Consider the following 26013-nt stretch of genomic DNA (forward strand, 5'->3'; position numbering starts at 1 on the left):
AAATTTTAACTAACACAAAAATACAATAATCAAAGTTAAACAATCAAATAACATTTATACAACAATCTGGGCTCTACGTCATGTTTTGTGCAGAAATCTACTCCAAACAATGATAAAATAAAAACAAGTTGCTGATAACCTCTTCGGGAAAACGGAATTACCATTATGTCCAATATCCCAGCCTATGATATAATACCAGCGTTACTTGGAATTTGTGATTAATTATCTAAATGAACCAGTTTTTCCACTTTGTCTTTAATAACAACATCTACGATAGCTTGTAAAGTGCAAGATATAACTTAATTGATTCCCATTTAGATTAGTGAAATCTATGTATAGTTAATTATTCAAAGATTAATATCAAGAACTAGTCTTCAAAATGTATTTAATTATATTGGGAAATATGGCAGAGTATATATTATAAATATCACATTATTACCCTTTATTACCGCGAATGAGCAACTTAATTTTATAATGCTTACTGAAATAAAAATTTCATTACTATTGGGTTCAATTAAACTTAATTTATTTATAAATATAACCAGCCCTTCTTCAAGGCCACAATAAGTAACCGAGTGTGTCTGTGGTATAAATATGAAATATCTAATTTTAAAATATTCCTAGTTTATAATAAAATATAATCTTATTATATTTATACATTAATATCAGCAGGCGCCACGATAGCCGAATGGTTAGAGGCGAAACCTGCATAGCAAATATGTATTGAGGTTCTGGGTTCGATTCTTGGTCTTAGGCCTTGGATTTTGTTTAATGTTTAATATGAGAACGTTGTAGTAAAGTATGTTAGCTAGTCGCCGCCTCTGTCCACGACACTTAGTGGTAGTTGGACGTAAAGCCCGCCCGAAAATATTAATAATATCAGCACACGGGTACTGTGACAAGCCTAATTTCATAATTTGTGCAAGTGTTTAGACCATATTTTTTTAGATTTTTTTAGCAATTCCCTGGCAGTACCTAAAGGGGTTTATTAAACCATTTCGGTTAATGAGTGATCTAGCGTTAAACCCACTTTCTGAGTTAAATTGGGGCTCTGGACGCTGTGAAGTTATATTCATTATAGATGTACCCGTAATAATGAAGTTAACTAATTTTGTATTTTTGTATTGTAAGTGGTCATGAAAATGTAATTACAAAAACTGCTGCTGAAGGACGTCATAAGAGTATTTAAACCTGATTTTTTAATTATAAAAAAACTTGATCTTATGTTGAGTAAGTTCATTAAAATGTTTAATACATATTTCTTGAAATTATCCATTACTTAGCCATCCATTTCCATATTAAGTAAAGTAAAGTAAAGTAATCGCCTATTTTTGTCAGGCGGGGCTTAACGTCCAACTACCATTTACTAGGTGTCGTGGACGGAGGCGAATAGCAAACGTACTTTACTATTTCACATTTAACCATTAAATAAAATCCAAGGCCAAGACCGGGAATCGAACCCAGTATCACAATGTATATTAGCTTTGCAGCTCTCGCCTCTAACCGCTCGGCTACCGTGGCGCCTCCCATTTCCATATATATTTATTTTAGGAAATAAAATAAAAATAAAGAATTTTGTTATAATAACTGTTGTATTATTTATTAATTAAAAGATATGAAAACATTGAATTGTATTCTGAATATATTTAATCTTATTTAATATTTTGTTTCATTCGTTGAATTTTCCTTAAATTTTTCATTGACTTCATCTTCTTCAGCATTCATTCCATCTTCATCAGAGAACTCCACTTTTATATGTTCCCCATTTGTATTTATTAACTCTTCAATATAAGCAATTTCTCTATCGATTCCACCTTCTATGTGTTCAAATAACACACTAGATGAGCTGTTCAATTCATCTAGCAACCTTCTGTATTCAACTAATTGCTCTTCTGTCGGCGATTCTAGCTGTAAAAGAAGTACTTTAACAGTTATTATAAAGCATTAAAGCAAATTTGACTATATGTTAAAAATATATATCAACTTATAAAAATGTTGTCAACTGATATTTCATTATTAAGACAATGTAGTAATAAACATTACCTTGGATGAAGAATAGCTCAAAGCTAATAGAAGGAAGATAACAGAAATAAATGATGTACAAAAGGCCATGTTATCCACTCTGTAGATTAGATACAACTGAATGTTTTACTAGGAAATTTCATTTTATAATAAATAAGTAAATAATAATTTATCCTAGGAGGTAGACAATTGCGAGATTTTATAACAGTTTATTTTTTGTTCTGTTAACTGTTTTTAATTGACGTAATACATTTTTTATTTTTTGTTTTGGCGAAATGGTTGAGAAACTGATATCACGAATCTTTCATTAAGAAAAAAGTGGGAATTTTTAATATTTTTATGAAAAAATGGTATGATCGCTTCTGACTAATAATACTTGTACAGTGTATAAGTATGATTATGTATGTTTTCTTATTAGGCTTCAAGGACAAGTCTGCTCAAAATATTTTTCGAAAATAGAAAACATGGGCTCCATCAGTCTTTTAAAACTTTCTCTGAACGTTTGAGAATTATAATCAAAGGCATCACAATTATATTTGATTATAAATTATAATCAAATTAATTTTTTAGATCAAATAGCAACCCTGTAAACCCATTAAGGCAAATTTCACAAAACTCAAAGGAAATAATTTTTTTCATGGACGATTAGTTTCTTTGATTTACTGAAAACCTTTTATTTTATTTACCATGTTTATCATGTTATCTTGGGTTTTTTTTGGAGAGATAGAATACAGAAAAGATTAGTTCAGATTAGAATTGTATTAGAAAAACAAACAATGACATAAAGTGAATATTAGTAGAGAGGGAATAAAAGAATATTCAATAACCTTAAACGAAAGAATCAGTAATTTCCATATTTGCCACTGTTCAATTAAGTGATCACTAATTTTTCAAGGCAAGAGCTTATCTTATAATTAAATAGCGTTTGACTGGAACGAATATTCATAAAGCTTTCATTCATTTACTTCAAAATAAATGTTTGCCTGATACTGTTGTGAACTGTTGTCTGAAAAACACTTGCGTTTTTACTTTGATGTAAGATAATGCAATGAATATTGCGAAATATTCCAGCGTCGCTACAAAATTAGTTTAAATACCTATAAGTCCTGATTTAATTGCTATTTATTTTGATAATATAAGTTTGTATTTAAAATAAAAATTCCTATATTTTTTGGGGGAGCGTATCAACAATTATTAGCGCCTTTAAAGTTGCATTAGGCAAGAAGCTGATGTGTTATTCCCTTACTTTGAACTCAGATATTCATTCAGATAATTATAGACAACCTAGCAATTACACACATTCAATCTAATAAATACACCAGTACTAATGTTAACATTCATTCTAATTAATACATTCTATTATGTTATATGATTTACATTATAAAGAGGTAAATAAAACAAATGTATCTCAGGATATCCTAATTTGAATCCTAAAACTTTAAACTGAAACCCTAGGGCTCCAATAACATTTACAAATTATTTCTTGTTCATTTAGAAAACACTATTTAGCCATTGAATTTACTTTTACGGTTAAAAGCTAGCATTTCTTTTTTAATTGCAGTTAATTTAGGTTTTTAATTTGAGTCTAGTTTTACTCTGATTTGGTTTGAACAATTTTCCAAAAGCTAAACCTACAGTACGAATCGAGGGAAGGGTGTACATATTTTTTTAAATTTCGATCAATCTGAACCTTTACCAATAGATGAATACTTCTAACTTTTAATCGGAAAACTTACTTTCTCAACCCAATTTAGAAGTGGGAGAGTAAATGAAAGGTAGATTGAAAAATAAAAGTTAGTATTAATATACGTATATAATATATATTTATTTATTTGAATTCTTTTAATTATTTTTACTTGGAATAACTAATAATAAACTCGATTGATTTATACCAGCATAAAACTAACAATACATTTGGAAATTATGTATAGTAAACAATCGTTATAAATCATTTAATTACTTATGTACAATTTGTGATTAAATTTACAATAAGTTGAAATGAATATCGTTGAAACTAAAAATTGCAATTCAGAATTATTATTTTTTACATATAAACAAGTCACATTTATCAACATTTTTACTTCACGATTTTGTACACATTACTCAACAGAATGCCTTTCTCTTTTTTAATTAATGAAGTGGAAATTTTACATTTTTATAATTTCATTTTGATTTGATAATTTCATACACGGAAGAGTTGAGCGTTTTGAAATATTAAAATGATTTTCTGGCAGAAAATTATTTAAGTAAGTAATGTATGTTTCATTCTAGATCTTTAGTATTACTAGAAAGATTGAAAATTAAACAAGTTTAATTACTTATAAGTTACTGCTTACTTGAGTAAAACAAAAATGTAATTATATAAACGTAAAATATATATATTCCTACATGGCTAGTGCAAAATAAATCATTAAATAGATTAAATGTAAACCATTCATAAATTACAAAAGTGGTTGGGTCCGCAGTCCTGGATGATATCTTTGATTTTATCTATCCTAGGAGATCTGTTTTTACTGTCTATGACCGGACACCTCACTCTAAACTTAACTGATGAATCAATTTCAAGTGATAAATTAAAATCTGAAACTGATCAAAAACAGTAAAAAATAATAAATAACGTGCTTAAATAAATAAAATCAAGGAAAAAAAATATTCTAATTAAACTTTCAATTGATTTTGTTTTCCGTTCTCAATTTTTGAAGCTGCCGGGAGGCAAGTTTGTATTATCAACTTTTCAAGCAACTTCAGTGCTTATTTGTTGTGTTACACTTTTTTCTGTATTCTATGTCACTTTTGTTAATCTATCTTTTAATATTAAATACGTTCTCACTAACAACGCTTTCTAGATATAGAGATAGGACATTAAGTCACGATACAAAACTCTTTTACATAATTTTTGTCAAAGCTCTTCTTGAGATCTCCGAAGACCCACAAAGAAATAAACTAGCATGGGATAGTTACTACAGATACATGTTCGAAGGGTCTATGGGCATGGGTAAGAATACCAGCAGTTTGACAGTGAGGTAGTTGCTTTGATGTAGATAACTAAAAGGCTTCTAAATAAAGATATGTACGGTGGCAATATAGTGTTCCTTGTAGAGATTCCAAGTCCACGATTTGGGAACTGGATTCAAGAATAACCTCTCATTCAAAAAATAACCGGACACTGCTAATGATAAACACGTTTCTAATCCAGCGCAGTTGCTAGCAAGACAATGAAATCGCAATAATGAAAATATTTGGCTTTGTCAAAGCAGAAGAAAGAAATGCTACATATAATCCAATTCAAATGCAATCCAAACTGTGAATGGACCCATTAGTGATTGACATTAGACAGAAAATTTTTTTCTCCAGCAATTAAAGCTACCACAATATACGTCCACCTCTCAAAACACACATATATGTACATACAACCCATTATCCCACAATTCGTAAATAATCTCGGCGCTAACCTGTCCAAGATGAAGCTTTAAGCAAAAGCAAACATTTAAATTGCTCAATGCTACTATAGAGAAAGAAAGAAAGAGCTAATAACTATCAGTTGAACTCAATTCCTTTTAAATTTAATTAACACTATAGTAGTGAAAATAAAAAATAATTAAAATGGAAATAATGTTTTAGTTTAAGAAAATTATTGCTGTCAATTGATGTAAAAAGTAACAAGAAGTATGAAATTCATACTATGAATACATGTTATTACAAAATAATTTTTGCGGGCTTCAATAATTAAGCGTGCTTATTACTATAAATTTATTATAGTTTACATTGAAATAATTTACTATGAGATAGTGATTGGTAAAACTATATTCGAGTGAAAATGTTAGCGGATTACTGAAATTACACGAGGTGTACCGTAATTGGAAGATATTATTTGCTCCATGATATTTGTAAGGAATCAATAACATTAAGGAGATTGAAAGGTAACTTTTAAGCCGACCAAAGACTAATGTCTTTCTTATAATTATTTCTTCTAATTTTTTACTTGATAATTTAGATCGATCTTTTTTTCTACTTCTTTTCTTTCTTCATCCACTTATTCTTATTTTGTTTTCCTAGTTGTACTGCTCTTTGTTTTAATCTTCTCGAATTGTTCATTAGTTTCTCTCTGTGATCTTTTTAATAATTATTTCAAATTATGGCAGAATTGCGCTAAAAATGTTGAAAACTTGTTTAACAACCCGATTGTTTTGAGGTTATAAAATTGTTTTATTGAAGAAATACAAGTAAAAACATGGCAGAATATGATAAAGAATCTGTAAAAGAAACTATTGATTCAAAGATCAATTTGTCAGAAGCTATAAATAGTTTAACAATTAACAGTAATCAGTGCTTAAGTGATAATAATGATAATGATAATATTGAAAAAACAATAACTGGTAAGGAGAAATTAAAAAGTTGGCTGAATAAAATGTTAAAAATTGAAATTAGTGATGGTCGTGTACTTATTGGAAAATTTGTATGTACTGATAGAGACGCTAATATTATATTAAAAGAATGTACGGAATTTTTAAATACTGAAGTTTGTGAATGTTTTGATGAGCCAACATATCTTGGCCTTGTGATTGTTCCAGGCAAGCATATTGTTTCAATTCATCTTGAAGTACCTACACCTACGCCTTCCACATCTACAGATAACAAGAGTTAAATTATGATACAATTGCCATGATTACATTTTATTGGGTTTATAATAATAGACAGCAGTGTTCATATCCTACAGTTTTTATTGCCTGAACAAAGTACCAAATGATCATCTCCAAAGAAAACTCCCGGATGATTTTTACCAGAATTTGATTTCAAGAGATTTCAACTTCATATTATAATAAACTATGTGGAACAAAATGTAATGAAAGTTAACTTTTGTATGGTAATAATATTGTCACTTATATCGAGAAAAAATATAAAGATTATCCACAAGATTTAATGTAAAAAAAATTAAGTTGACTGTATTATTTAATTAAAAACTAAAAGTAATAAATAGTATAATTTGTTTCGTATACATTTATCACACATATCTCATTTATTAATGCTTAATTTTCACTCAATAAAGCTGCAATTATTGTATTTAGTTTCAGTAGTAACAATGAATTTAAGAAAATGTTTTCGTCAAATTTGTTGGATTTAATTTTAAGTAATACCCTGATACAGGTAATGAAATCGGGAGCTAGCAACTCTAAAATTCCAGTTGGGAAAGAAGTTATTAATTGACAATGATTTAGAGATAAATAATAGTATTTCTTTTTTAACCTTGACGACGGCCCTGTCTTCATATGTATATCTAGAGCTGTTGATTATAATTATTATTTTTAATGATTATTGCGTTTAAGAAAAATTATAACCGTTTCAACATCTGCTTTATTTTTGAAAAAGTATTAGATATCCCAAAATATCGCAGTGGCTCCGCAAGATTTCAAGGATCTAGATTTGAATTAAATGGACTTGTCCACGGCACTACTCACTTTTCACCATTTTATTAAAAAAGATCAATTTTCATACGCTGGAATTTTTCGTGTTAACCTTTTTTCTTTTTTGTGTTCATCGATCATTAAGGGCAAACATGTAGTGAATTGTACGAAGAAACATTATTTGTAAACAAAGTTAGGGCATATTTTTGGGGCAGAAGAGAACCCTGACTTTCTAAAGCCACAATGTGCCCCGTGGGTGTCACTGGTTTTAGGGTTTTTGTTGGCCAACTCTCAAAGAATCGTAAGAGGTCTATGAGTGATATCACTGAGTTTTTTAAGAACCCCGAAACGGAGTAATCAGTACAAAGTTAATCAGGTTTTCGCGCAATCACTTGGATGATTTACTTGTGGATCATCTGTATGAAAGAGTTACTTTAAAGTCAGTAAAAGATTCGTGAAGACGAAAACATTTGTAAGAGTTGATTTGTTTTTTTTTTTCATTCACAAAATCTGATGACTGTGACCCACTTATTATTTATCATGTCACAAAAGATCATTGGCATAAGCTTCTTATACATTTCATTTCAATAATTTTTTTTTATTTTATGTTCTAATTCTTCTGTATTCCAAAGAGACATGTTTTCTAGTATATATAAAGTGTTAGCGAACTAGGTCTCCCTCAATATCGGTTACTGGCTTCATAAAGGGCTGTAATTTTAAATTGAAATTTCAAATTCTTATTTAAGGTTTATTTTTGATACCTATTACTTATTGCCCACTTTTCTTTTTAAATAGAAAAATTTGAAAATAAACAAATATATGGAAAACCATTCTCCTAGCTGGAGAGAAAAGCATATTTACAATAGCAAAATTTGTTCGAGCAAACAAAAAATTCTATGCACCAACCCAATCATAAAGTTTTTCATTCAATACATTTTCTTCATTTATCGTTTAATAAAGAAATTAAACAGTATAGACAGATACTATTAATTGATAAAATGGTTGCTATATTTGAAAATACTAATTCAGTTAATAAAAAATAATACAACTTTACACAACTGTATTTTATAAAATTATAACAATATTTATCAACAACTATATCAAAAATATTCGGTCCGTTTATTCTTAAAACCCTCCCGAAGATTTTTCATGAAAATCCTTTTCTTTTTTTAAATTATTTTTCAAAATATATTTTATACATGGAGGCACCAGTCGACCTTTTTTTTTTCTTGAAAACAAGTTTTGCTTTTTCTCATTTATTCCATATCCTCAAAAACATTGTTAATTATAATTTTGGTTATAACAACTATCTTACATCATTATAAAATTTGTTTATTTTTTAAAAAATATTGTTATAAGCTACCACAGATAAAATACAAGAAATCTGTAAAAATATAAGTAATAAAAAAGGCAAGCTCATTTTATCATAATCTAATAATACCAATCTTTATATATATTTTTTAAGGAACTAAATATATTTTATATACCTAAAGAAACTTGTTATTCCCTAATGTTTATACAATGTACAAATGACTTTTAGATTTTTAATATTTATTTGTATACACTTAATATCTATGATTGTGTGTAAAAGTTTGATCTATTTACAAAGAAAGGGGCCCTGTTTATTTTACCCTTGTTGAAATAAATAATTTTTGAACTAATTTTTTCTTTAACAGTCGTAAGGCTTTTCAAATAAAATATTTAATTTTATTAATTGTCATTTCGTGTTCACTAATTTTAATTTCCGTAGAATTAAAAATGATTGTCTTAAAACAAAAATGTTGTTTCTTAAAGACAATTCTTCATTTTAAAAAAATTCCATAAATAAAACTTAATCGAAATTTGGATTTATATTTTAAATATTAATGCTAATGGTAACTACATGTTTTAAGTTTAGCATGAATCAGAGATCTTAATCAGTTACTTTCAAAAGGGTGCTTAGTGGATTAACAGAGAAAAAGGTCCTAAGAAATTTTATTGTTTTACTTTGACTTCCTCATTAATGAGCAAAATGATTTTTCTAAAAAGCTTTACCAATAATTTCTCTGCAGTTCCAACCATTTGCTCTATTCCCTTTCTAGCAATTTCTTTGTCAGAAGTTTGATTTCTTTTTCAAATATTCTTTGAATATTTTACAAAAAGAAGCAGTAGTTATAGTACCTTACAAAATTTAAACAAAAAAAAAAAGAATCATTTTTTTGGGTACCAGGTAATGATAGTAAGTTGAATATGTATAAAATGAAGATATAAAATTTAAGCCTGCTGCTCGAATATTATGAATCATATAAGAGTGAATTATTTGAACTATAATTCCCTTTTTTTTTAGATAGGGTATGACTTTCAAAACTCAACTTTCTTTAGCCGGCACGTTATACATTTATTTACTTGCCTTGCTCTCAAGATATAAAGTACAGTTTCATTATATAATTTCGGAAAAATAGCTATTTCTCATTAATCAACTATTTATCGCCTTGCGATAGTGCCACATGAATATCACAAAATAGATAAATAAAAATAACAAATTAAATAGTCCAACTGAACCTTTAGTAGAACGAAATATTTTGAACTTTAATACCATTGGAAATTGCTATGAAGAATTCATTATGCATCTGATAAGATGCAACACTATTGCATTCTTCATTTGTCTCGGAATCTGTTATTGAGGTTTGATATACGTTACAGTCTCAAAAAGTTGACGTTGATTTGGTTAAAAATAAAAAAAAACAGTCAGAAACAACAAAAGTAGCATCTCTGTCATCTGGTAGACTGTCATAATCAATGTACAATGTTAGGGTTCTGTGCAATACTTATGACAGATGGAATCAGGCGATGGTCCTTAGGAACGTTTTAATTTGTAGATCTTATGCTAAACACCCACTCATTTAATTTAATATAACTCTGATCCAAAGTGAAACGAAAATAAAGTTAATAAAATTAAGTTTTATTTTGTTTGTTTTTCATTACAACTTTCTCACTGATTTACTGAATGTACTTTTATATTTTACAATTTACAATTTTATGTGTCACTTTCTATTCAGTCTAAAATCATACTCCTAAATTATAAAATTCAAATTAAATTTAAATAAAAATTTCCCAACACGCTAACAAAGCTTTAGTTTAATGTAGGCATATATATTTATTTATATTAATATCATACAGTGATTACACAATAATGACTAGATGAATATCAATGTAGTAATTCAGTTTTTATTTCTGGTAGTTTATAAAGTATAATTTTATTTTATTTTTCTCCCTCTCTGTTTTCTTATAATTGGCAACTTGAATGGAAATAATTATTTTTAAGGGCATAAAATATCCAAATCGGGCATTGTTAAATTATGTTTCACATTTAATAACAATTTTTTAAAATTTCAATTTTTTTTTTTTTTAAATTACATGTCAAGATTATGTGCACTTTAGCCATAATTATTTTTTTAGTGTTATTGTATTAAATAATATGTGTATGTATATTCATCGGAGTGCATTCAGATACAAATGTGTTAACTTTAAAGACCCACGATCTAAAATAATTTAAAAATAAAATAAAATAAAGTTACAGTTATTCATTACAAAATTTTCAATTCACAACTCAAAATAACATTTTGGAATACTTTCAGAATAAGTGAAAGCAAAATAAAGAATTAAATTGATATTTTATAAATAATTCTTACTAAAAAATCTTACATTTTTTTTTTTTCTGAAATTTCCTTGTGGGATCCAAGTTCATCTGCCTAAAATCCTGGTGGACAAAAAGCAACCATAAAATTCTCTCAATCCCGGCTAGAAATATAATTATATAAACGAGACTAAGGTCCTAATTAAAAGAGGACTAAATTAGGAAAATTTATAAAATTTTCAAGTGACGATCTATTGTTATCTATGTACTTCAGCTGGGCTGATTTTATTAATGCTGCGATCATCTACAAGTTATTTAAAGATGAAATTTCGCCATTATTAAACCACACACTTACTTCCTTCTATTTTCATTTGATTTTCCTAATTTCTAATTGCAGAATGCACTGTTGTCTACTCTTTGACTTAATCATTTTTATCAAAATTATATTTTTTCTTTTTATCTTTCTCTTTAACCATTTAAAAATCTTCTTTTTCTTTTTGCTCTGTGGGGTTCCAGATATCCTTATAATTTTATGCTAGCTTTAATCTTTATTGTCTAAAAAGGCAACGCACTTAGAAAAATATACATACACATTTATTTTGTTGGTCATAAGTTTTTTAACGTTTATTTTTTATTTAAAAAAAACAACAAAAATACTGCTTTTTCTTATTGAATAAGTGTTTGAACGATCATCAATACTTTTGTGAAACACAGCCATGTTACCTTATTCTTAATAAAAACTAAATACTTATTTAAAAATTAAGAAAAATGAAAGTCTATTATACCGAAAAATAAGATTAAAGCAATAGAAACTCAAAATAATGGCTCACTGGTGGTGATGATGGTGAGTTCTTGGAATTGGTTGCAACAGTTGATGCCACATTGCTATGGGTTTTCTCAATGCTGTCAGCATTTGAGTCCAATGAGAAAGTGCTTTGCCCGTCGCTTGACAGCCAACAATTACATGACCAACGACAACTCCAGTGTCTCCTTCTCCCACGGTCACTCGTACTTCTAATGACTGATAAAAGTTAAGCAAAGATTAGAAAATATAAAGATGTTTGGAAAGGTTTAATTTATAAGAAATGATTATGGCCCTGCACAGAATATGAAGCCCTATGGTTATAACTTTATGATTTTAAGAAAATTATAAGAACTGCAAAATTAAAAATTAAATAAAATGCAAAAATCATCTCAATAATGAGAAATGTTACAGCTCCCTGTTTTAATGCAAGTTTCTCGTAAAATGAATGAAAAAGATAGAATTTGTAACCTGTAATAAGTTGTTTGGTACGCTGAATATCATTGCTTCGTTAAAAATAGGACATGGCTCGTTTTTCTTCATTTGTGTCCTCTTTTTATGAACCTTCTTACCATTTCTCAGCAAGTAAACCTGAAAAATAAAAAAAAATAGTAAAAAAAAACAAACGATTTCGAACGGGTACTCGATATATAGAAGCGAATATTTGTATACGTAATAAGGTTCTTGTTTCAATATCTCTTTTATTTCTTCATTTATTAAATTTAAAAATGTTTAAGCGGGACTCTTTCGGATGCTTTCGATATCGGAAACGGGCTCAGGCAAGGAGATCCGATGTCGCCCCTCCTGTTTAACTGTCTGCTGCACAAGGTAAGCAAGACTATTGAGATGGACCTCAATGGCACGCTGATTGATCGCGCCTCTCAGATCATGGCGTATGCGGATGATGTGGTGATCATTGGTAGATCCCTGGCAGCCGTAAAAAGTATCTTCGTCACGCTGGAGCGAGAAGCCAAGCGCGTCGGGCTCCGCGTTAATGAGGGAAAGACGAAAGTGCTGGTGGCTAGGAGGAAGCCTCAGGTGCATCCCGCGACGTTTTACGTCTTTGGGGATTACGAGTTCGAGGTTGTCTCCAACTTCCCCTACCTGGGCTCTATCATTTCGGACATAGCCGACGAAAAAGAAGAAGTCAGAAGAAGGATAGCAGCGGAAAACAGAGCGTACTACGGTCTATATAAAATAATGAGGAGCAGCCTGGTCAACCGAGGAACAAAGATCCAGATGTATAAGACCTTGATAAGGCCTGTCGTGACCTACGCAAGCGAAACATGGACAATGAATAAGGCAGCTTGTGAGAGGATTGACAGGTTCGAGAGGCGAGTCCTAAGACGGATCTTTGGGCCGAAAAGGGAAAGCCAGAGCTGGAAAAGAAGGCCAAATCAAGAGGTGTACGCCCTGTATGGGGAGCCAAGCATCACCGCGTTTGTGAAGGCCCAGCGGCTGAAATGGTATGGGCATGTATGCCGGATGTCCGAGGAAAGGATAGCATCAAAGGTGCTAAAGGGAAAGTGGCACGGCTCTCGCCCCCGGGGACGTCCGAAGACCAGGTGGTTGGACAATGTGAGAGCGGATATGAGAAAGATAGGTTTGAGGGCCCACCTGGTGAATGATAGGGTTGAGTGGTCTACCCGCATAGAGCAGGCCATGGACCGTCTCGGTCTGTAGTGCCCATAGAAGAAGAAGAAGAAGAAAAATGTTTCGAAATTTTTATAATTCAAAACCGTTGGAATCATCCTTATCATTAGAATCGTTGGAATTAGACTTTTATTTTTACAAAAGTTATGTTTACAAAAATTTAATACAATTTTTCTTTATACATATATAACCAGTATTGAACTTTTTTTCAGTTTCTATCATTTCTTGAGGAGTTAAAATAAAGTAAATATGAATGAATCAACAGAGACAATTTTGAACTATTTAGTCAGCAGAATAAAAAATGCCCGTGAGATCAATAGGTTTTAAGGTGTTTCTTTGATAATGAGAGGGTCTTTGATAGAATTTATCATGCAAGCTTTGAAATGATTTTTGTTAAGATCTTACAATAAGAAGTTGAGTACTTAATCTCTTAAGCACAAGAACTGTCTATTCCAGGTTAGGAATAGTAAAGCATTAGGTGTACGCCAGATGCGGCTTCCATGGAAAATTGAAGCTTGTCACCATGCTTCTGGTGTAATGGTGAATAGTGTACATTTAGAAAGAACTACAATATGCTGGCCGTTGTTAACAAAGAACATTTATTCTTTTTTTTGGTCCCAGCCAACCATTAAAGTTTGTTTCATTAAAGAATATTATAATAAACAGATGTACATTAAGTTGACTGCAATAGTTGCGGCAATTTGTTTCTATAATTTCAGTTAAATAAAAAAAAAATGATACCTTACCTTAACATAAGGATCACCAATTTGATTTGCGAACTTAAGATTTCTAGCCTTTACAATAACCACCGTTAGTCTTTCAGCAGTTGGTAGGTAACTAAGGGAAAATAAAATTTCTCCAAGGCTGTCCTCTTTCTGGAATAAACATATTGATGTTTTTAGTAAAATTGTATAATAGTAGATAAGTGAGGAGGATAATATATACACGAGAATTAAAGAGGCACATTAGGATAGTGATTACCCACTATTAAAAAGCTTTCAAATTAATGAAGTCCTGATGGTACTTTGTATGTTATAATTATTTTTATACTTACTGCGTTTGAATGTACAAGAGTTAGCCAGGTAGTAATTGGTTGTCTTGTTGGCACATCTGCTAGATGAAGATGAGCTTCACCAAGCAATGTATTTGCTTCTCTTCGCGCGCTATATACATGGAACATTAAAGAACTTCGACAAAAATCCGTCACCTCCAAACCAAATAAAAATTTTTCTTTATAACTTGGACTGCGACTACTTCTATAAGTCTGCAAATTAAATATATACAATGTGGTATTAGTTTATACATTGATAAATAAAATTCTGATGTTAAAATTGTTATTGTATTTCAACGGGCAATATAATCTTCAAATAAAATGAAGACATTAAGAAAACTTTTAAACTTAGAGTAATTACACAATGCAATAATAATTCAAAATCATTTTACCAAAATTTAATACTTTAAATTTAATTTTAAATAATATTCAATATTTCAAATCCTTACCCTAGTTTGCATATCAGTTGTTCTAGTAGGTAAGAGATAAACTGTGACAAAAGTGTCAAGTAACCCATCAGCAGAGCTTGTAAAATCTTTACAGATAAGGTCTTTAGCCTCTATTACACTTACTACAAGGTCTCCGCATTCGCTAAAGAAGAGAAAAAAATAACCAACTTTCATTTTCGAATAAGAAACGTAATTACTTAAAAGCTAGAATTTTGTATTTATAAAATGACATTATTTATACTTGAATTTTTGCAACAAACCATTTCTCACTTCGAGTTGAAATGTTTTTCAAATTATTGTTAGTTTATCACAAATAAATAAATTCTTTTGATAATTTTTTCGTATATTTTGGAATCCAAATCATTTTTTATTTAAAGTGATAAAAATTATTCCCCATTAACAAAGACCATAAACAGAACCGATTGTTTGCAAAACTAATAAAAATATTTACCTGTCATAATCTATGCCTATGCATAAATAGCCTGATACGTTAGGTTCAACTAGATCAGTTGCCGCTATTGAAGTGTCACTAGAGACTGATTCACATGAGACTGCTCTAGATAACTGTGGACACCCTTCTACGTTTTCTCCAAGATTTGCTTCTTCTTGCTATAAATAGAAAAATATAGATTATTTTGTATCATCCTTGAAGACAGTGTTCACTAAACAACTCAACACTTACGGGCACTGGTGGCACCAATGAAGGATGAGCATTCTTCGGAGGTGGTGTAACATTTGGAGCTGGCCTCAGTGGTTGTGGTGGTATTCCACCCGGACCTACATCAAGTGCACTTTCTGAGTCAACAGACTCAAACCGCCGAAATGATCCAGTCCAGTCCAGTCTTATATCTGAATCCGAACCCACCTGAAGCAAATGAAAGGACGCACATTGTGCTATGAATAACTTGCACGATTAATTTTTAAGAACTTATTCAAATCTAAATAAATAACAGTAGGAAGTATTGAGTAGACAACCTAAACATGAAAATATTAGGAAATTGAGGATAACAGGGCTAAAAGTACGGGAGTTACACAACCAAATGAACATATGAATTGGTGAAAATTTTTATTAAGATCAATATTTTCTCTTGCCCAATGTAAGCAACTTAAGAATCGACTTTAAATAAATGAAGTGTGCCCTACAATGAATGTAACATGAGTCTGTTTCTTTCAACTTCCATTTTCATGTACATTATATTTTTTCTGTTTCCTTTTTATTCAGTTTTGTAATTTTCTTTGAATTCTTTCCAGTATTTTGTTCATAAATGACAGCCTGCATTGTGTGTGTTAGTAAGTTTTTAAAAAGAAAAAAAAAAATCTAAATGTTACATTGTACCTTAAAAACTCTAGAATGTGAATTTCACCTACTTTTTTACGTCCTACATATTACTAAGAAGCCTCTGCAAAATTTAGAAAGTATAGAAAATATGCATATTTGATTTAAAATAAAGCTAGTAAGAAGCATTTTTCCTTTCTAAGAATCATACTGAGTGCTTGCATTAGTTTTAACTGTAATCCGTTTATCAAATTGAACACATCAATTTTGCTAATTTGTACACAGTATAAAACAGTGACTGTCTTATGAATAATAGCTACTTTGCAATAGTACAAAATGCCACTAAGAAGTAAAAATAAAATAAAAAAACTGTGACTGCAAACCAGTACAGTTCTGGTGTTCATCTTTGGTCGCCAGCAATCTGAAGTGACTCACCGACCGACTTGTTGGCAATAGATAGTGTATTCTTTGGCTCCAGCAATAATTTATTTATTTATATCTTTATACCCGAAAGTATCCAACCACAATATAGTTAAAAATTATTATCATTTCACTTGAATGTTTTACAAACTGAACAATATTAAAAATATATCAAATTTTGACAATGAATTGTGTATCTACGACAATAAAATATGATTATAGAACACAATAAAAAAAATAATAACATTGATCGCCACAATTTTTTTATAAGCTCAAAGTAGAATGTGCGTTTGATAGTAATTAGAGATGGAGGAAACAGAACACCTAGCAAAGAGTTTTCAAGATTCATAAATTCATGTTAAGCTGGAATATTTTAAGTAATTATATTTATGATACTGAAAGCTGAATGTTAGAATGTGGTAAGAAGGTCCATGGAAATCCAATAGAAAGATTAGTTCTGGATAGTTTATATTGTTAAGGAGGAGGTTGAAAATGAAGATGGAAAATGAATCTGATGGCTGTTGCCTGCAGAATAATTTTGGAAGTTAGAGAATGTAAGTACCTAGCATGCTCAGTACAACAATCAACGCTATAAAGATCCTGGTAAAAACTAAGAGCTAAACCGGCTGCTACTCTTATTGAATTTTTCCAGATTAACACGTATGTCTGCGTATCAAAGACTTGGTGATCAAATTTAGGAACTTTAATAATAGTAAGACTTTAATAAGTCTTGAATTAAGACTAGTCTTAATTAATTTTTGTCTATCTTTAAATCTCTAAAGTCCCACATAGTCAAGTAATGCAGAAATTGTGTAATTCTGATCATTTTGATTGTTACAGCGCTAATTACGGTCATATCATTAGAAAGTTAGTCTTACATCAAACATTTAATTAAAAGTATCTGATTATCAAAGTGTTATTGTTCAAAACGCACACCAGTAATTATTAGATCCTAAAAAACTTTAAAATAAATTATTACATTTAAATAACCTGCTTGTATTATACAATATATTGAACGATTATTACGTCTAAGTTTATTACAACTTGTTGAATGTTGTTATGAGTTATAGAAAACTGTGTTTAAAGAAGTACAAAATTATTAGCTAAAAAGAATGTAAAAACTGAAGTTAGGTTCAAACAAATGAACTTTGATGTAATAACTTTTAGATTGCTTCACATTGCTACTTACAAATTGTTTTTATTAGAATAAAGGAACTATTTTTATATGTTTATTGCAAACAGTGGCGGCTGATATATGAGCACACAAGGAGGTAAACATCTTGGATTAAGTGCAGATACGCACCAGAAAGGAGTGATTAATGTAATGTATATCTATTCAGTTCTGACTTTGAAGCAACAACATTGAAGTACTCATTCGTTAATCGTACAGATACTTTTCGTTATCACATTGGACTATTAAAACGTTAGAATGGAATATGGTTGCAGTAATAAGTCGAGGGACATATTTTGTACTTAATTGTTAGGAGTGCAAAATACTGTGAATTTTTGTTTTTTAATTTTCAGAACTAGCAAGGACCATTAGCTCTGTATTTTTATTTTTTCTGTACAGTTAATTTATGACTTTTTTTTACACATTGAGAGATTTTTTTTATCTTTAAATTTATCTTTTTTCTTACTAGGCAAGGTAAGTATTGCCAATCAGAACAGCAAGTTTTTTGAAAATGGAATGTAGGTTTCAGTGTGTGTGTGGATAAAATATCTCAAAAACAAAAAATTGCAAGAAGCTGAAACTTTAAAGTTCAATTAGGTTCAAAATGGAATATAACTACATAGTTCTTAGAAGTATAAATTTCACCCAAATTTTATTGAACAACTCAAAAGCATTTGGAACTTTGTTACTGTTCATCCAACCTCTTTATGAACTCATTTATATTTTAGAATTAACTTTTAGACTACCAATTTCAGCCGCCACTGATTGTAATATTGTTATTAATAAAATTTTGGCGAATCTAGCTTTAAATCATTAAAGTAAAACAAAGAAAGATCAAAATACGAATGGAGAAAATGATAGTAAACAATATGATAATGATAATATATATAAGTAAATAAGTAGGTAAATTTTACAAAACATAAGGGACACAAATACAATTTGTATTGTAGCCTTCTTACTACTTTAAAATAAGTAGATATTCTTCGTAGACGTACTAAGTAACCGTTAGCGTTGTAATGGCCCTTCAAACGAGTCAATACTGCCTTCTCTTCTCTGTCTGACAGTAGCCAATTGATGAATCTTGTACAAAGCGATCTGTACCTGAGGCAGGCTAAAAGCAGCACCAATCCCACAGCAATGATGCACAGAGCCCCAACCACGCCCATCACCTGTAACAATAATAATCATAATAATAATCATAATAATAGTAAAATAATAATAATAATAGTAATAATAATAAACAATAATTATTAGCATATCGTATTGGTTATTTGTCTAATGTTTATCTTGCTAAATAGGAAATGATTTAAATAATTATTATAAGACGATTATTATAAGTCCCTGATTATAAGTTATAATAGAAACTTAGTTCATGCTGGCAACGCGAAGCTAAAGGGTGTGTACTGAAAATTCGCTATACTTTTAATCCAAGATATTTTAGTGTTTGCATCTTGGGTTGACTTTTAAGTTTTGGTAGCGGCCTTTTCACACTTCGGCCTTATGTTTTGTATTAAGTAATAAGTGTCATTTGTTATTTATGCTACAAAGCTGGAATTTATAAAGAAATAGAACGACAGTATAGTAGCTTCATTGATCTCATTGTCTTCTCTCATTCATGTGCCCTTTTCCTCTATTGTTATTTAAACTTCTAATTCTGTGCAAATAATTTTAACAACATTAATCTCACAAATACAATCCGATTTTGCAGACGAAATAATAATCTCTCAATCCTCCCACTTTTTTATTTTAAAATGAAAACTAAAAACGTCTTGCGACACTACAAAACTTGGTTCTATTCCAAAAACTTACAAATAAAAAGAATATTGGTTACTTGCCAAAATACAAGCTAGCCATCTTTTGGCGTTTATGTACTTTATACATGATGTATTCGCATAGTATTAAACTTTTTCACCAATGAAAGATATATAAGTGGTACATGTCAGTTGTCCCTATTCCCTTCCTTGTGCTTTAGTTCTTCCAAAATAACTGAAAATAATTGGGTGAAACCAAAATTTAAGACATCTACTCTTTGTCAAAATAGAAAACCATAAAGTACTTCTTCTCTGATTACTGTGCATATTTGATCTAGATTTACTTAGTGTGAACACAATGGTTAAAGAACATCATCGTTACAATTTTTGAAAAATAGATTTAAACAAAAAATCTATAAACACATTTTTATAATTTATTTTTATAGGTTATTGCTATTTATGAATTATAAAGATTGCATATTTCAACTATCAGCCATTGTAATCCGAAATAGATGGGCGTGGCTATGGGTGAAGTCGCCATGAAAAGATCCAGTTTTTGATTGGCCAATTTAAGAACCCATATTTTACACCTTTACCTCTCATTCTGATTGGATTACTAGAACCGCCCATATTTTACCCTTCCAGCACTGCATTCTGATTGGTTAATTATTAAACACTATTATTTCATAGATAAATAAAGTTTAGATTTCTTTTACTAATTTTCCTCCAGTAGGTATTTGATAAATTATCAGATTAAATAAGAAAAACTTGATCTGAAAATCTTTATTAAAATGTAACCATATTATTGTATTTGTTAGTCTTATTTATGCTTAACGAGGGCAAAAACTAGATAGATTAGAATGAACTTAAAAAAAAAAAAATCAAAACTAAAATCTTTGTAGATGAGGATTAGAAGAAGTAACTCCTCTATATTTTGACGTTAATATGGCTAATTGCTATTTATGGTTTATAATTAATTAATTATTAGTCACAGATCAAAAGGAGTAGCCTCTTTCACTTGATAAACTTCACAAAAAAGGTCTGGTAAGAGCCCAATTATTTATTGATGTAAAACCACAATGCTCAGCAAGAAAGCCAACCAGGAATCTGAGAGATGTCCGGGAAAGATCTATCAAAAAACAGCATTTTGATTGCATCGATTCATCGAACTCAAGCATGAATGATGTAGGCTTCTCCTTTCCTGTGATACTTTAATTTCGGCAATTAGAATCGATCGCAATTTGCTTGTACTAGGAAGTTAGAAATAAAGAAATTTTAAGGTTTTATACGTAATAACACTTGATTCAAATTGATTTACAATTATATTGGTCAATATCGGCTAAAAATCAGAGCCGGGCCCAGGGGAATATACTGGCGTTTGTATAGGCTTCTTCAGCTGATAGTAGTGCACAACTGTGCATTATATATACGCATTATAGATCAGCAATCAACACCTCACCACAACACTGAATTCCGATTCTATGGGATCTGCATAAAAAATCTCCAGAAAAGATCAAACAAAATTTTAGATTTACGAGCGCTTACTTACTGAAAATCTCGAACAACTGAAAAAATCAAAAATCGTAGTGACGAACTTCGATTCTTTAAAATTTAAATTGCAACAGCGCAATTAATTTACTTGTTATTAAGGGATAAACTGATTATGTTTTATTAAAATAGCTTATTGTTGAAGTTCATTGAAGTTGCATGAAGTTTACAAAGTGTTTTCTAAATCGAGATCTAAAATTCTACTGCAAGATCCTAGATATTATTCGATCTTCAATACGTCAATTGTGGGTTATTAAAACTATCGAAAAGATTTTGTATTTTGTATGATAAGCACTATAGCTGCTTTGAATAAAGCCAGAGATGGTTCAGCAATTCCAAACATGATGATAAATCCATCAAATTTAGATTACGTAGCTAAAATTATGTAAAACCTATTGCCTCAAGTCAAAGTAAAGTCATACCTATTAGTCTTCTAGCCCTCATTAGTCAATGCTAGCTTGATAAAGATCCATTCTAGTTTTCTTTATATCACAGTCATAGGATGAACTCTTATAATCCGCGTTTCCCTTTTTAAAAGCAACTTTGTAATCAAAAGAGATTTCCAATGTGCGCTTACCAGATTGATTTATTTAAAGTTTTAAAACTAGATTGTTATGGATAAAATAAATTTATTCAGAAAGTAGTTATGTAAATTTCACAACACACAACTTTTTCTGATTTAAAGTTGTACGTTCCTAAAATATTTTTCACCTCTTTTAAAAAAGTTGTCCGGTGATTTGTTGACTAATTTTTAGCACTACTAGAAGACTCAAACCAAAATTGTATAGAATGATGACTATATTATTGAAATTGATAAGCTGGCCAACTAATAAATAAATCTCCTTAACAAAAACTTCCAGTTTTAAAAATTAAATATAAGGGTTGATTAAACGCCAAAACGTACACAAATCAGCAAGTATTATCTACCAATGTGAGAATACCCATGTCATGAACGTTTGGTTTTCTTATTAAACAACATTTTAGACAAATTTAAAGGTAATCGAATACAAATGTCATTTCACATAACAGCAAAAAGATTCATTAACCCAAATAGTTATGCTATTTTTCTAAATAAATAAAAATGCCCTTCTAAAAGCCTTTGAAAATGAATTTTCTTAGAACAAAACATAAACTTTTTATGAATGGACGCAAATCAAACCTGGCAACGGAGAAGTTCGAAACAACTTGGTGCAAGGAGTTGTGGCTTATATACATTCGTTATTAGTTTTACGAATGTCAGTGGGAAACCATAACATCTAGAAATCTTCAAATGATCAACCACCACCTCTTCGCGTACGCTTAGCATTATCTGTCTTTAATAGCTGATATTAAATTGCATCCCCAATATAGGGTATAGTTAAGGCAGAAAAATTTGACATTGAAGCTCAACAAAACACTGTCAATAGTATTAAGTATGAAAAAGACAAGGTATTTATAATTGGTTAAAGGAATCAATAAGCATTTCAATTCAAAATATTTGAAACATCACACAAAAGAAAATGGCATAAATTAGAATAAAATCAAAGAATAACAGAAACCACAGAAAAAGTATTTCATGGTTCTAATCAAAAGGTTTCTTATGAGAGAAGAGGTTTATTATTTGTGTAAGGCGTTAAAATCTGATGTCTTTGGCGATTGGTGCATTTTTTGGTGCACTGCTACTATCTGTCAGTGATCTCTTGTTACTGTCTATTATGTTTCGTGTTTTAGAAAACAGTCTCCCAGATGTGTCGTTTATAAAACTTTTTTTTTGTACCAATCCTCAGAAAACGAGCTAACTGTGAACCTCATGACAAGAAACAGTGAACATGAGGTACCTCAGAATGATATTTCTTGAGATACTCGTAAAACAAGAGAAATAAGAAATTACATCGTTGAAAACGGTGTAAGGACCTGCAAGTAAATCCCGCTGTTCTCTTATTCAAGAAATACAGATGATATAGTTTGGGCCTTCCAAGAAAATATAAAGAGACCGGATTCCAAGGCAACTTACGACACGTAAGTTTCTGGGCACAAGAAGAATGGGTCGCACAAGAAGTATCTGGGAGCCGGAAATGCTCTTCAAAAATTAAATAGCTGTAATCAGAAAAAATTATAAAAAAAAATAGGGGATTACACTGAACGAAACAGCTCAGCAAGGCAACCAAAATGGAGAAGCCGTACAAGAAGAAATTTTAGGACAAAGAAATACGTGACATTTAAAAAAAAATTAAAATTGAAAAATTACTATTTTAAAAGATAAGATTTACATTCTTTTAAGGGTTCAATTTCGCGAGGAATCGAAAATAACTATTAGAAGAGAGAAATGGGATGAATCCTGATTCTGGCGAAAAATTGACTGCCTTTGTTTATTGTAGTCAGTTTAAAGAAAAAATTCAATTTCGAGAAAATGATTTCAAGCGGAACAGAAATTCTTTTCAACCACATTTGAAGCTTCTCGAAACTGTGGTTTCGAAAGTGGAAAATAAAAATAAATGAACAAAAATCAGTGAAGATCACATTTTATTACGAAAATCGGTCTACCAGTTCAACTGAACGGTGTAACTATTCCTCCAGTTGAAGTAGAACGATACTCAGGATTATAAGTTGACAAGAGATTCACTTGGACCCCACATACTCAACTAAAACAAGACGTTAATAGACGCTTCAAGCTACTTTGTAGAGTAATTGACCCCCAGACTAAATCTTGACTTGAATTACAAACTAACCCATCTACAAGACCCTGATATGATCAATATGGACATACATAGTAGAAATGTTGGGCTAAACCAAATCTTCAAACTCCAAACGCAAACAGACATTGCAACCAAAAATCTTACGGGAAATCTTGAATGCACCATACTGCAAAATCTAACCTTACCATTCTTACTGACCTTCACATCCCCTTTTGTCAATGACCTAATAAAGTATCGCTACCGCAACTTTCACAGCCTACTCTTTAAATGGTCTAAAAACCAGACAGTCCTCATTGACGCTTGAAGCGGAAGTGGCCAAGGGACTTACTGATGTGAGGGTAATCCACTGAGAAAGAGTTTCACCACTGGTTGATGATTACTCTAACAAGTCTTTCAAGTTAACTAATCCACCAAGATCAAATTTACTTTATATTTTGTTGTAAATGTTTCTAATAAAGTGAAATAAATAAATGCAATTTCTGGTAATCGTAAAACAGAAATTCTCTGTCGCAATTTTTTTTTTTAAGGTCTCGATGATATCAGGAATGTATAGGAGAAAACTGTTTCTATACAGTTTCCTGTAAGTAGAGAATTTTTATAAACAAACTTTGTTGTGTTCAATAGAAACAAGGAAACAATAAATTAATGTAATTTCATTATTCAAGTTGAAATATTAATGAGGTAAACATTATAGCAAAGTGAACAGACTCACTTGTGAATGAGGTTAGGACGTGAAACTACCCATACAGTAGCATCCAGCTTGGTATTATTGATTTTCTTCAACCTGTTGCTATTTCCCAGTGGTTGTATAGCGGCACTCCCACTGTATGTGAGATAGAGGACTGCGGCATCAGAGAGCGCCTCTGTCGGAACCAAAGGCGACACTAGGGAACCCGGTATACAAGAAAATACACCACACGAAAAGACTGGGTGTTGGTTTACCCCTCTTTATATAAACACTATTTCCTTTAAATGCCATCTTCCTCGTTACTATAACAATGCTCCCTGACCTTTTACACTCTATAGCTAAGCGCATGGATTCCTTTCTGTACCCGCAGTACATCCGCATCTGTCATTTTGTAACCTATAAGGCACATGTGACTTATATCAAATTTAACTTTGGGCCATTTACATTAAGAATATTATAAGAATACATGGGTAACAAGAACGAAGATGTATTCATTCATTTCTGTTTCTATACATTGACATAAAATACATTAGAATTTTTGTTCCTCCTAAAACCAATACCCTTAAGTAATAGAAAACCAAAATAGAGAATAATGATGTGTATAGACTTACAGATAAGGTGTACCATGACCTGGAAGATAATGCCTATGTGTAGTAGCCAACAGTACAGCTGAGGGTGGGCCAGAGACTGAACTATACAAGGTGGGTCGATTTCGCAGGGAGGGGCTTCCACTCTAAAACCATCCCCTTACGCTCCACTTGTTTCATCCCCTCTTTTTATCAAGTTTCAAGGTCAAATCCTTCCAGTAGGGGAGGTTATCCTCATCACACTCATTATTTTTTATGTTTCAAAAAAAAAAAAAAATACATCCTACGGGAATTCATATTTCTAATAAGAACTGCAAACGATATACCAAAATAGAAGATCATTTTTACTTTCCTTTACTTAGGATCAGGATAACGTAATGGAATTAAAGTTGGGATGAAGACTACAAATACTGAAAAATTAAAGGGACATTTAGAAGAATAGGATCAAGTCAAAACTGTCATTGCCATTTTGGTGGAATAGACACAAGGTCTACTGCGATGGGCAATTGTAGTCACAACTTCTAGCGGGAAGCACAGCTAGGGTAATCCATTCATCTAGTATCTACTTAATTAACCGACTGACCAACGGAAAAAACATTTTATGAAATAATAATTATTAAATAACGCTGGAATCAAAATGCATGAAAACAAAAAAAATAAATAAATAAAAATAGAGAGAGGCACATTACTTACGAAAGCTTACAAAGTAAGAATCACAGCTTACTAGTATATAAAAAAAGAAAGGATAGTAAAGTTATATAAATTTTATACCTGATGACTCCTTCGGGTGCCCTGAGACGCAAGATTTCTGACACTTATGGCTCCTATCTTACTAAATGTATTTGTCTTAAGATTTGTTTTTGTTTTTTCGATTTTGTTATGCTTTTTAATAATTATTTAAC

At 30.7% G+C, this 26013-nt stretch overlaps 2 protein-coding genes across 4 annotated transcripts; one reads left to right on the top strand and one right to left on the bottom strand.

Moving 5' to 3' along the window:
- Positions 1–1573: 1573 nt before the first annotated feature.
- On the bottom strand, positions 1574–25249 carry LOC141460624 (synaptotagmin-12-like). 3 transcript variants are annotated; one of them, XM_074140806.1, is made up of 10 exons: positions 25136–25249; positions 18858–19031; positions 15678–15860; positions 15447–15604; positions 14996–15137; positions 14550–14759; positions 14242–14370; positions 12314–12433; positions 2044–12061; positions 1574–1908 (listed from the first exon to the last, which is right to left on the bottom strand). In XM_074140806.1, the coding sequence occupies exons 2-9, from the start codon at positions 19026–19028 to the stop codon at positions 11867–11869; spliced, it is 1308 nt and encodes a 435-aa protein (XP_073996907.1). In that variant the 5' UTR covers positions 19029–19031; positions 25136–25249; the 3' UTR covers positions 1574–1908; positions 2044–11866. The 3 variants fall into 3 exon arrangements, with proteins under 3 accessions (XP_073996907.1, XP_073996905.1, XP_073996906.1); XM_074140804.1 differs by having other exon boundaries at positions 18822–19031; XM_074140805.1 differs by lacking the exon at positions 25136–25249 and adding an exon at positions 24549–24702 and having other exon boundaries at positions 18822–19031.
- Positions 6254–6667, top strand: LOC141460630 (N-alpha-acetyltransferase 38-B, NatC auxiliary subunit-like). Its single transcript, XM_074140816.1, has one exon. It carries the CDS (start codon positions 6254–6256, stop codon positions 6665–6667), a length of 414 nt encoding a protein of 137 aa, XP_073996917.1.
- Positions 25250–26013: the final 764 nt, after the last annotated feature.

This window comes from Rhodnius prolixus, unplaced genomic scaffold (genome assembly GCF_049639745.1).
Source record: "Rhodnius prolixus isolate KJV_2025 unplaced genomic scaffold, Rpr scaffold_6, whole genome shotgun sequence".
NCBI lineage: Eukaryota > Metazoa > Arthropoda > Insecta > Hemiptera > Reduviidae > Rhodnius > Rhodnius prolixus.

Bases quoted from the DNA above. Each gene is read 5' to 3' on its own strand.
- LOC141460630 (XM_074140816.1), top strand. From the start codon at position 6,254: ATGGCAGAATATGATAAAGAATCTGTAAAAGAAACTATTGATTCAAAG.
- LOC141460624 (XM_074140804.1), bottom strand. From the start codon at position 19,028: ATGGGCGTGGTTGGGGCTCTGTGCATCATTGCTGTGGGATTGGTGCTG. The intron at 15,605-15,677 runs GTAAGTGTTGAG...TTCTATTTATAG, and splicing joins CATTGGTGCCACCAGTGCCC to CAAGAAGAAGCAAATCTTGG. The intron at 15,138-15,446 runs GTAAATATTTTT...TCTCTTCTTTAG, and splicing joins ATAGGCATAGATTATGACAG to CGAATGCGGAGACCTTGTAG.